Genomic DNA, 12,654 nt, shown 5'->3' with positions numbered 1-12,654 from the left:
TTTTGGATCAACCCCTGTGTGACTAAAATTAAACAAAATGGCTCTACTGCTTTGATTATACATCCAAGTCAACATAATTCAGCTATTTACTCCCACCATGCACTAAAGAAGAAAACTTTAAGGATTCTTTCCAAATGATAAGTCATCCCAGTATGAATTTGACAAGCCCACTAGAGTTACTTTCTGATAAGAATATTTGTGGGTTCCTCATAGAACAAGGTTCAAGGCCACTTTTGATCCCCAGGGAATTTCCTTTGAGGTAGCTAAAGGAGAGCCCTCCAGGGTTCGGCTGACTGAACCAGTGCACTAAAAGAGAGAGTGAAGGCAGAGCTTGTTACTCACCTTTGAATAAACTCCATTTTCATGAATAGACATTGGAGCCTTTCGCTGATCAATGCTATACGAGAACGGAAAATTAACAGCATGGAATCCTGAGGTTACTTCTATCTTCAGAAGCATTTTTCATGCTCTTTGGAATAATATGTGTGATATTTCCTTTTGTAAAGTATTCCATGTTCCTTATAGAACATTTGGTGATCATCATTTGGTATGGGCCATTTCATTTTGTCTGTTTTTGTAGTGAGTTTTCACAACAATAAAACTACATATGTTAGTTGAAATGTACCACAAATCGATATATAAAATTGGAAGGTCTACATACTCGTACATAAACTTATCCCACATAAATTACATATTTCAGAACACCAGATTGCTCATTCATTAAAATATTCTTCTACTCCACCCACACCTATTAAGATAAAAATTATAGAATTCTGACATTACGAACTGTGATTTTCTTTTCCAAAGCTTTATAACACATATTAAACTAGACATAAAATCTAAAGCATAGAGTCCCAGTGGATTATTTTTATTACAGAACAGAATGAGGAAACAGAGTTGAGGTTCGACATAATGAGAGCTCTTATATTGTAAAGAAATCTGGAAATATCCATTTTTAAAACGAATTCAATCAGAATGACTTCGTGCACCTTTGGTGTTTAAATTCGAGGAAAACTCCAGAAAATGACTTTACTGGCAGGACTATTCATGAAAATAGAGAATTTTAGACCAAGATGAGAGAAGCATTATGAAAAATTAATTTTGAATTAGTGGGCATGAGTATTCCCAGGCTTTTTAGAGATAATGCTAACACATTCGCAGAGTGGAAACATTCATGTGACGTGTATGTCTAGTCAAAACTAACTAACTGCAAATTTTTTTTGCAAATACTTAGTGCAAAATGCTGACACATAATCAACAGACCAAGGCTATTCAGCCAAAATTTTTTGGCAAATAATTTAGAATGATGAATGATTGTTTTGTAAATACAGAAAACCAAAACCAAAGAGAAGTGAAGTTCACTAAATAATTAATTTACCACCATGGATTAATTAAACTCTAAGTCTCATAAGTGCCACTTTCATGGCTTCACAGTATGCATAGACTGCTTCCTTTGAAGTAAATATGAATTCTGCCTACACCAGGTCCACAGGATTGGCTCTTCTATATGTGCCTAGATCCAGGATCAGCAGCCACCGTCATGGGTGCCAAGAGTAACATGCGAGCTGATTTTCACTGGCAAGGGAAGTAGGAGCTCAGCCCCGTCCCTCCTCCTCCATGAAGCTGGGAGCTTGCTCAAAGCCATGCTGCCTGTCGATTAGCAAAAGACCAGCTAATGCTACCAACCACCACCTATGTAGTAAAGCTCTGCATCTTAGTTTATTTATTAATGAAACTGTTGCGAGTAGGACTGGCACTCGGACCATACCTAGAAGTCACAATGTCAAATTTGGCACTCCGCCTCAGAAAGGATGCTGACCCCTGGCTTAGATATTAATAATCTCCTCAGAAATACCTCCAAGCTTCAGTAATTAAAGTAGCAAAAGATGAAACGGAGTTCCTTCTCTTTCCCCTTGTCCTTCAAATGTTAGCTGTCTCTGAAATAAGGCAGTATCCTGCTTAGCCTTTTAGTATTCCACTTAACTGATCTCGAGATGTGTCCTTCATTATCACATATATTTGTTGTTGCTCTCATTTTCATTTCTGAGTGTATGTCTGCACTTACCACAGTGTCAGCGCTGAGGAGATTGATCTACCATGGTTCCATTTAGCACGTGTAGTAGGGATGTGCTAAACTGAATGCTTAGAGTGTCCCTGTGGTAAGGTGACCATATTTCCATAGGCCAAACATGGGACACCCTGGGAGGCTCCCTGGCTGCCCCACACCTTAGGTCACTGGGAATGGGGCTACTGCCCCATGGGGGTCTTCCCCATCTGCTCCAAGCCTCAGGGTGCCAGGAACAGGGCTGCTACCCCACGGGGGGCCTCCCTGGCTGCCCCATGCCTTGGGGTACCAGAAATGGGCTTGCTGCCCTGCAGAGGACCTCCCTGGTTGCCCCATGCCTTCGAGTGCCCAAAATGGGGCTGCTGCTCCTTCAGGGGACCTCCCTGGCTACCCCTCACCTTGAGGCACTGGGAATGGGGCAGCAGCTGTGCCAGTGTTCCTCTCAGCTCCCCTAAGCTGTGGGGACCTGGGAAACAGGTAGCAGCCACACCAGTGCTCCTCCTGGCTCCCCCTAATTGCAGGTAGCTGGTAACTAGGTGGCAGCTATGCTGGTTCGCTCCTGGGTTCCCTGGGCTGTGGGGAGCCAGGAACTGGGCTGCAGTCACGCCAGTGGCAGCTCCTGGCTTCCCTGAGCTGTGGGTATCAGGGAACTGGGGGGCAGCTGCGCCCCAATGACCAGGCCTCCTGCTGGCTCTCTCCCCCATGTGGCTGGAGAGTACTCACATGCTCTCCAAACAGCAGCTGTGCCTGCACTAGTGGGGGCAGGGGCAGCTCAGCAGGGGTCCTGAATATAGGGCAATTAGCCCCTTTGTTAAAATAAATCAGGATGACTTCCTGGCACCCAAAATACAGATCTGGGCCGGATGGTCACCCTACCCTGTTGACTCGAGTAACCCTTGCAGTTGCTCATTTTCTCCTGTCAACCTCCTGCTATGGGATGACAAAAAAGTCAACCTAAGATATGTCAACTCCAGCTATGCTGTCCTCTTAGCTGGAGTTTCACATCTTAGGTCAGCTTTCTCCCATAATTTAGACCAAACCTAATCTGCCTTTACTCCCTGCTCACATGTACTTATGCCAGTCACTGCCTTTGTACTCGGTCCCTCATCCCCCATCTGATTCTGTTATGGGTTACGTACCAGCCCTAGCAGTATAACTCTTTTTTCAGAAGAGTTAACAACACTTTTCTGCCATAATGCTCTGGCATTGGTAATATATGGTTTGATCAGAGAATGTGCATTTTGGATCTTTAGAATATCCTCACACCTAGGTGAGTGAGTGCTGATATTTTATAAAATGTAACTTGCAATGTGAGGATGAGCAACTCTACTCCAGTGGCCTGTGCTCCAAGACATAGGAGTGGAAGAGGCTTACTACTACTCATGATGGGACAACACACCAAGGCATGTGGGAAACAATCTTATATTGGCATGGAGATGGACAGGATGGTCTAACAGGTATTTTTCATTGAACTTCAGTTATTCATAGAAATGGCTGGTGGCTGTGCTGGTACCTGATAAGCAATCAAAGATGACCTTAGGGCTGGAAACCACATTATTTTTTCAGGCAAAAACCTGATGAAAAAACTAAGTAAGGAATGTACAAACCCTGTCTATGCTACTGGCACTCAGAAGCGTGGCATGGATACCATGGCACACTATAGACAGCTTTCAGTTTTATCTGAAATCTAAGCAGCCAGGTGAAAATGCCAGGCATTCATTATTTCAAAGCAGCTCATTTTAAGCAACTCGGTAGATAGAGGTATGCCTGACTTCGTACAATCCTTGAGCAAGATATTTATCCTCAAATGTCAAGTCATTTGGATTAGATGTGGAAATTTTCTGTGGGAAAAAGATGGGAGTAAGAAGTAATGGTTCAGAAAAAGTTAAGCAGTTAAAATGGGTACCTTAGACATGAACTCAATGGAGAACCGGAAATTCACACGAGAGACTTTTTATGGAGTCACTAAATCAAAAATATCAATTTAAATACAACCTAATAGGCGTCCTGAGAGTTTCTATATACATACAGAGACTGTGTCTATACTACAAAAATAACTTCTAAGTTGCTTACTTCAAAGTGCAGCTTCAAAGCTGAGTGTCTACCTACACCCTCCTTTGAAGTTAAACTTTGAAGTGAGGGGAAATGTGTGTAGACTCTCTGTTGGCTATTTCGCTGTCATTATCACTGTTTTTAACACATAGATAAGCAAATTTGATATGAAATAAGCACATTCCACACACATTCCATTATCCTGGCACAACCAAACCCTCAACTGGCTTTAAATTATGAGACGAGGAAGCTACATACCAAATATGGTGGTTCTAACTCCTGCCTTTTAGGAGGAGTTCTTGAACAAATGGACTCACAGATGGACAGACAGTCGGATGCACATTTCTAAAATACATGACATGTACCCCAATTATTAAAAAAGCACATCCCATATTTAGGATGTGAGTCAAGAACATATTGACAAAACTCAACGTTGCATTCAGAAGACTATATAATCTAATCAACTCACATGAAATAAACACTTGGATGCAAGAGGTTTCATGTTCTTAGGGACACTGCATTTATGAAAATAATTATTAGCACTTATATAGCCCTTTTTCATAAAAGCACTCTACAGACATTGACTAGTTAATACTCACAACACTCCTGTGAGGCAAAAGATGCAGCAACTATGAGCATACCTTTGTGACTTAAAGCAGCAAAAGACAGGAAACTGAAAGCTCAAGTAACCACACACTTTTAACAATGAGAAGTCCTGTGGCACCTGAGAGACTAACAGCTATATTGGAGAGTAACAGAGAGGTAGCCATGTTAGTCTGTATTCTAACAAAACAAAAACAGCAGTCATGTAGTACCTCGCTATATCCGAGTATAAGCTTTCATGGGCAAAGACTCACTTTCTCAGATGCACACGCAGTTTTAGTTCATTGGCTATGCCTACACTAGTCCATATCTTCTAAATGGCCATTTTGAAGATTACTAATGAGGCACTGAAATGCATATTCAATGCCTCATTAGCATGCCACCGGCCACGGCTCTTCAAAATTGCTGCTTTTCGCTGCCACGAGGCTCATCCAGATGGGGGTCCTTCTCGAAAGGACCCTTCCTACTTTCAAGTCCCCTTATTCCTATCTGCTGATAGGAATAAGGGGATTTCAAAGATCCTGGGATCCTTTCGAAAAGGACCCCCATCTGGAGGAGCCTCATGGCAGCGAAAAGCAGCAATTTTGAAGAGCCGCGGTCAGCGGCATGCTAATGAGGCGCTGAATATGCATTTCAGTGCCTCATTAGAAATCTTTGAAATGGACGTTTAGAAGATTTGGGCTAGTGTAGACACGATCGTTGTGTTGAATCCATGTACTGGCCTCAAAGTGGTGACCATAGTATGCAGAAGGGGGCCTCAATTCTGAAAGGTGCTGAGTGCAACACCCTCAGCTTCCATTAGATTGAACACAAGATGATCAGCACCTGAGTTAGGACTTTATCGCCACCTTTTTAAAGGTATTACAGCATTGAAAGATGCAGGTAAGAGCTTGCATAGTTTTTAAAAAGCACCTCTGTATCTAAGTCCCACTGGGAGTCTCTTGAGTAACCACCTTTGTAAATCTCAGCCTAAATGCCTAGACAGCTGGTTGAGATGTGAAAGGCAGAATTCAGCCTTCTGTCAATATCAGTATATGGGATCGCTCCCTTAGAGATTTACTGGTTATTTGTCTAAGTCAGAATCAGTTGAGGAAACTGAGAAAGGGAGCTAGTAAGTGACTTGGTTAAGGTCGCAGAGAAGTTAGTGCTAAGAATAGGAGTCAGGTTTACTTATTCCCAACCCAATACTGTGCACACTTACATGACCCTTTCTCTAACTAACCCCATCTGATTGTTTCATATCACAACCACATATGTAGCTCTTTTATTTACACATATTGGCTCGAATGACTTGGTGAGAGCTCCAGTGTTTAAATGAGGAAGAAAAGGGGAAAACCCCAGCCTCTTAGCAACGAATATCTTATTACTTTCTCAGGGCAAAACCACGGAATTTTACATAAATGCGTATGCCCAGATTTATCTCAGTGAAATCGCAGACAGCACATTCTGAAAGTTGGTGTTTATATGCTGGGAAAGCCACTAAATATTTTCCTTAACACTTGAGGAAAATGCTACTGTGGTAGTCTGATTTTTCTCAAATAAAGTGTTAAAATTACCAATTCCTGGTAATCTCAGAGAACATATTATATTTAAGTTGTTAATGTCCTGTAAGACTGTGTTTTCAACTGGGTTTCATCACATTGGTCCAGTGTATTTTGCAATAAAAATGTTCATTTTCTTAACCTATCTTAAATTACTCCCAAAGAGAAGCACTGCACTGGAATCAGACACTAGTCCAGGGTAATGCTATGCGTAATATTTTATTTATATTTTTATGTAAACAATTTGCTTTATAGGCACAATATAACAAAAGCTCTAAAGCAACAAGACAAACAATGTTTTTGTTCACTTTGATCAGGCTTAAGTTAAAGAGGTTTCACAGTTCCTTAAGGCAAAATTGAGAAATAATTTATTTCAAACCAATCAATTATCTAGACAGAAGTTGTTCAAATGAAAGAAATAGTAAGTGGTAAATGCAAATATTTGCTTTGACTGTGAGCAGGTTTTGTTCAGTAATAACAGACAAACTACTATAATTTTCTTCTGAGTGGCCTGTAACACACCAGACAAGAGAGATGCCACTTTTTGTGAAGTTGCAGTAAACTCTCAGGGCTAGCGGGTCAACTTCTGCTCTCCAGCCCAATCCTGCTTCCACTGAAGCTAACCGCAAAACTCCCATTGATTTCAATGGAAGCAGGACAAGACTGAATTTACTCCAGATTTATATCCGTGTAATGGAGAGTGGGTCCAGAAGAAATTAATTGTATCCAGTGGAGAAATTAATTTCTCCAGCTCTTTAAGGTGGTGTTTTGGAGCTCAGAAACTGGTCCTAAATTGGCATGAGTTGCATCATAAATATTTTTGCCTCACTAGAATAATCAGCGAGAACCAGAAAAAAATGGTTTATTTTGATCATTGTCTTCTACCATTTCTACAGATACTCTGGGAAAGATCATCTTTATTTGACTTTAAAGGAAATTTAAGCATAGTCCTACCAATACTGTGGTATAAATACAAGAACTGGTTTGTTCCTCAGCTTGCCCTAGTTACCTAGGGCCTTGAGAATGCTACTTTACTGCCAGCTCAGGGTTACTAGCAATAGTACTTAGTTTGGCGTAAAATGAAAACTCATAAATTATGTTTTAGGTTGCAGGACAAGACTGCCACCGTAACTTTTAAACAAACACAAACAACCATTTTTCTTATGTTTGTCACCTCATATATGACAAAAACTAAATGGCGATTCTGTCGAAAGCCCAATTTAGCAGTCTTAGTGCATGTTAAACTCTCAATGAATTAATTTTTTCTGCATATTGATGTCAATCTTGGGCCCAGTGTGGTACTAATACCTTAGATAATCATTAGTATGATAAGATGATGTAATTTGCTGAAGTTCTGCATTAAATTATATTAAAAAACCCTCTAAACTTTGGTTTTGAATTTCAACATCAGCTTTTTCGTGGCATTTTTCCTCTTTAAACTATTTGGGTTTTTTCATTATTTGTAATTTTTTTTTCAACCCATGGTAAACTCATTTAAAATGAACATTCTGCGCAATTAACTACTATTACAGCAGCAACTTCATGAACACAGAGTAAAGAGATGGACATTAATATTCAGGCACCATTGATTAAACAGGAAATAGAGGAAAGGAAAAAAAGAAGACAATCTAATACCACATACAAAAAAGTCATCCAGACCTATCTTTCCCATCACACTGAGGAAAGCCTGAGAAACCCATTTTTCACTTCAATCACTATATAATGCTGATAGGTTTAGGAGATCAACTAACTTGGATTTTGGGAGAAGTGTTTTCTTTTATGGAAATGATATTAAATCCAAAAAAGAGCTGTCAGAACATGAAGTCTTGGGGACATTCCTTTACTCCGTCTATTGTGAGTGGCTGCAGTCATAAAAAATAAGACAAAAGAGTTACTGCAGAAGAATTGACTAGCTGCTGTTTGAGTAAATGGAAGAGAGGGACAAGCGTATTTGTTTCATGCTTTGTGTTCATTTCCATTACTGGGAGGTAGATAGTCTACATATTTTTAAGGGCTTGATCTTGCAGACATTTCCACATGTGAGTAACGTTACGCAAGGGAACAGATCTTCAATGGGATTCCTCACCCGTGTAAAGTTATTTATGTGCACAAGTGCTGGCGGAATTGAGGCCGTAGAATTGTGTGCACACTGATTTACACATTGTAGGAGTTCAGCACCGTCACTCAGCTTATTAGTCCACCAGTGATTTCAGAAGTGCAAACTCAGCCAACAAATAACATCTATTGCATGTGCCGGACAATGATCTCCCCCCACCCCAGTGTTAGGCAGCTTTTAAATATTTGAAATAATTCATCTGCTTTGGCTTTTGGACACAGCCAATTCAAATTAAACCTTGCGAGGAGGTGCTGTTGAACCAACAGTACGTTTGTAACAGTGTCATGTGGTTAAGAAGCACTAGGCAGGAAAAGTGGCCCATTGACTGTTCTTTGCAAGTAATTTAAGGGACTTGCACATAGGTTATCAATAGGAAATGTGACAATTGGCACCATGGATCAATTTTCATTTAATTTGTAGTGCTGATGACTATTGTGTTTATTCAATATTAATAAAAGCCACTTGATAATGACTTCTTATGTATTTTCTTTCACACTCTACTATATATTATCTAGATTTACAATGAGGTATTTTTAAAAACTTAAGATAGAACTTATGAGATGAAGTAGTACAATTCAGGAAAACAATTTGTTTTTGCAGCTTCTTTTCTGTGGTTCACAAAGAAATGTTATGTTTTGGCCTTCTTTACTGTAAATCCACTGAAAGCCATTCTTCTCATTACTGGAGCATATCAAACAAAGGGCAGAGAATTAAAAAATAAAGCAAAACAACAATAAAACCATGATGAAAATTCACGTGAGGAAAGATGCCCATCTAAAATTATGCAGTACAGTAATAAGGCTTTTAGATAGGAAAAGAAAATCAATGGGACTCCTACGGACTGGCTGTCACACTATGGAATGTGATAATACTGCACTGGATGGGAATGGCACTTGAGTTCAAAACAACAATGATCAACGACTTATAGCTCAGCTGGCTGCAGACAAATACAACACACACTGTACTACAGCATTTGTTCACCGATGCACAGAATAGATTTCCCAGTCTTGTTCCCTTCTACTCGATCAATCTTTCTGGTTTTCCCCACCTCACCCCATTCTGAGGGGTTACTGGATGAATGGCATGCGTTCTTTATTCTCATTGTCCCCTTCGTGGTCCTCCTCTTCCTCTCCTGCTTCACTTGTCTCTGTGCTGTCATTGGCCATCTGTAGTATATATAAAAAAAAAAGTGAAGGAAATCGGGATGTTTATGGTATTGTTTCAGATATTTTTATTTTAAAGTTGGCTGCACAGCAAAGGGCGCTTTTTTAAAAAAATACAATTTGTTAAAAATGGAAAATGAACATTTGATCTGTGCTATAGGTTTGTCTGCTGCACAATGTCAGTATAAAATCATATACCATTCCTCCAAAGGATTACCCAGCTAAATTATTTAGCAGGAGCTGCTGTGTATGATAATTGTGCAAAAGTGTTCGATGAGTGTATTGGTAGCAAAAGAATATCAAGGCTCCCATGTACGAAAGAAAAATGTGTGGGAGGGTCACAACGTGCATTCGTTATCCATTTTTATGAATCCTTTAGTACAAAGTTGTCTCACAAAAGCAAACAGAAAGATACTTCGGTGAGTGTTAATAGGTGGCATGCAGTCCTACAAATATTCAAGGATGAGCTGTGCCTTGGGACCCACAGAATGGCTATTTGATTAGTACAAATATAAATACAGGACAAATTTTAAAGGACCACTGGGCATGGGACTGTGATTATACTTGCTGTTATAGGATAAGTAGGTGCAGAAGGCACATGATTACCATGGAAACACAATGTAAGATTTCTATGGTATAGAGCAGAGACTTCTCCAGGTTGTAGCTATCCATGCAACATATTAATACATAGAACAGCACAGCATGTTTTTCAGGTTATTATATGTTGAGTACATAACAAAGACGCAACAGACATTTGTACTGCATCTTTCCAATTTGATCGAGGATGACAGGCACAAACAGAACTGCACTAATTTGAAATGTTTCATGAGACATCCTTGTTACAGTCATCTTCAAAGACCACAGATACTGAATTTTCTTGCTAGCTAAAACTATCCTACTTATGACATGCTGAAATCCTCATTTGACTTTTCTAAACCTGCACAAAATAAGGAATTAAAAACCAAACAATATCTTCAAGCTTTGATTTAGTTTTCTACATACAGGATTACAATAATCCATGACTGATGTCAGCCTCAGAGGGTGTATTGAGTGATGGCCCCAATACATTAATCATGCATACCCTACAATGGCTTAACACAGTAAAAAACCTGACTCCTGATTTCACAACAAACAGCTTACCTGGAAACATATATGCGGAAAGAAGACAGTTTTACTACTCACTCTTCTTCCACTCTTTGAAAACCAGAAGAATAAGGTAAAAATGATTACAAGCACATTTCTCCTCGTGCTCCGTGTATATTAATAGGTTATTGTTTCCCTACACAGCAGCCTTATTTCAAAAAAAGCTGTTCTGGAAGACCTATTCTGAAAGATTGCATTTCAAATTAACACAGCTGCACACAAAATGCATTTTGAAATAGCACTTAGCTATACAGCATCTATACACATAGGCTATGTCTACGCTAGAGAGTTTTGTAGACAAAACTGGCATTTTGCAGACAAAACTTGCAGAGCATCTACACATAAAATGGGTTTTGTCAACAGAAATTGTCAGCAAAAAAGCTGTGTAGATGCTCCACGGGGGCCCTTTTGTCGACAGAGCAGATCAAAAGATCAATCTGCTTTTATGTGCAGATGCAATCTGTCGACAGAAGTTTTGTTGGAACATCTCTTCTGACAGTATCTTCTGTAGACAGATGCTTCTAGTGTAGCCATAGACCCTATTTCAAAATAGAGCCATTGGACACACTTTGGCTTATTTCAAAATAGCCACTATTCCCTGCCTTAACAGCACCTACTTTGAAATATTTATTTTAAAATTGGTAAACTTCATTGCACGAGGAATACTGCCTATTTCAAATTAAGTCAACTGCTATTTTTAAATAGCAGTTGCATTGTGTAAACACTAGGGCCGTGTTTACACTAGCCAAAAAATTCGAAATGGCCATGCAAATGGCCATTTCGAAGTTTACTAATGAAGCGCTGAAATACATATTCAGTGCTTCATTAGCATACGGGTGGCCGCGGCACTTGGAAATTAATGTGCCTTGCTGCTGTGCGGCTTGTCCCGACAGGGCTCCTTTTCGAAAGGACCCCACCTACTTCAAAGTCCCCTTATTCCCAACTGCTCATAGGAAAAAGGGGACTTCGAAATGGCCATGCAAATGGCCATTTCAAAGTTTACTAATGAAGCACTGAAATACATATTCAGTGCTTCATTAGCATACGGGTGGCCGCAGCACTTGGAAATTGATGCGCCTCGCCGCCGTGCGGCTTGTCCCGACGGGGCTCCTTTTCGAAAGGACCCCACCTACTTCGAAGTCCCCTTTTTCCTATGAGCAGTTGGGAATAAGGGGACTTCGAAGTAGGTGGGGTCCTTTCGAAAAGGAGCCCCGTCGGGACAAGCTGCGCGGCGGCGAGGCGCATCAATTTCCAAGTGCTGCGGCTGCCCACATGCTAATGAAGCACTGAATATGTATTTCAGTGCTTCATTAGTAAACTTTGGAATGGCCATTTGCATGGCCATTTCGAAGTTTTTAGCTAGTGTAGACATAGCCTAGGAGAGTTTGAATCTCTGCTGTTATTTTGAAATAACTTTGCTGCATTGACCTATCCTAACTCATTTCTTTCTTCCTGACGTTCCTGGGTCTGTTAGGAACTCTTCATCCCAAAGTTCAGTACAGCTAAATGCTTACCTCAGAGTCACAGATGAGTTTGCAATAGTATTTCTGTTTTATTATGAATTAGAACAGACTCATGAAATACTCTAATGTTCACACTGCAGTTTGGGTTCCCAAACTAAGGACAATGACTAAATAAAAACTCTGAGCCGGGGGGGAAGGACCCCAGCCAAAATTATAGATGCTCTGTTAGACTGTTGATAGATATTGAAACCCCATGGAAATGAAATGAAATAAACAAGCACAACCTTATTTTAATGAATACACAATTGACATTACGAAATTACTCATATTTCTGAATAAATTCCCTTCAGTGTTTATGAAAACAGATGACATATCCTCTCATTTTCTAAGTCTGCAGTTTCCACAGACACTAATGGCTGCTAGGCATGTGTGCTATTAGGACAATAAATGGCTTAGTACATATTTATGCAGTGTTGGAAACTCCTCCTCTTTTCTCACTCTATTGCTC

At 40.1% G+C, this 12,654-nt stretch overlaps 1 protein-coding gene across 1 annotated transcript in view; it reads right to left on the bottom strand.

Moving 5' to 3' along the window:
• Positions 1-6,467: 6,467 nt before the first annotated feature.
• The window catches only part of VAT1L (vesicle amine transport 1 like), a 91,215-nt gene continuing 85,028 nt past the window's right edge, over positions 6,468-12,654 (bottom strand). Inside the window, exon 9 of the mRNA XM_075008545.1 lies at positions 6,468-9,543. Within this exon, the coding sequence (XP_074864646.1) occupies positions 9,445-9,543 (99 nt within the window). The 3' untranslated portion in view covers positions 6,468-9,444. The remainder of the gene's footprint in view (positions 9,544-12,654) is intronic.

The sequence above is a fragment of the Carettochelys insculpta genome, chromosome 14 (assembly GCF_033958435.1).
Source record: "Carettochelys insculpta isolate YL-2023 chromosome 14, ASM3395843v1, whole genome shotgun sequence".
Lineage (NCBI taxonomy): Eukaryota > Metazoa > Chordata > Testudines > Carettochelyidae > Carettochelys > Carettochelys insculpta.
Note: the sequence above shows the minus strand (reverse complement) of the source record. Positions and strands in the feature narration are given on the sequence as shown.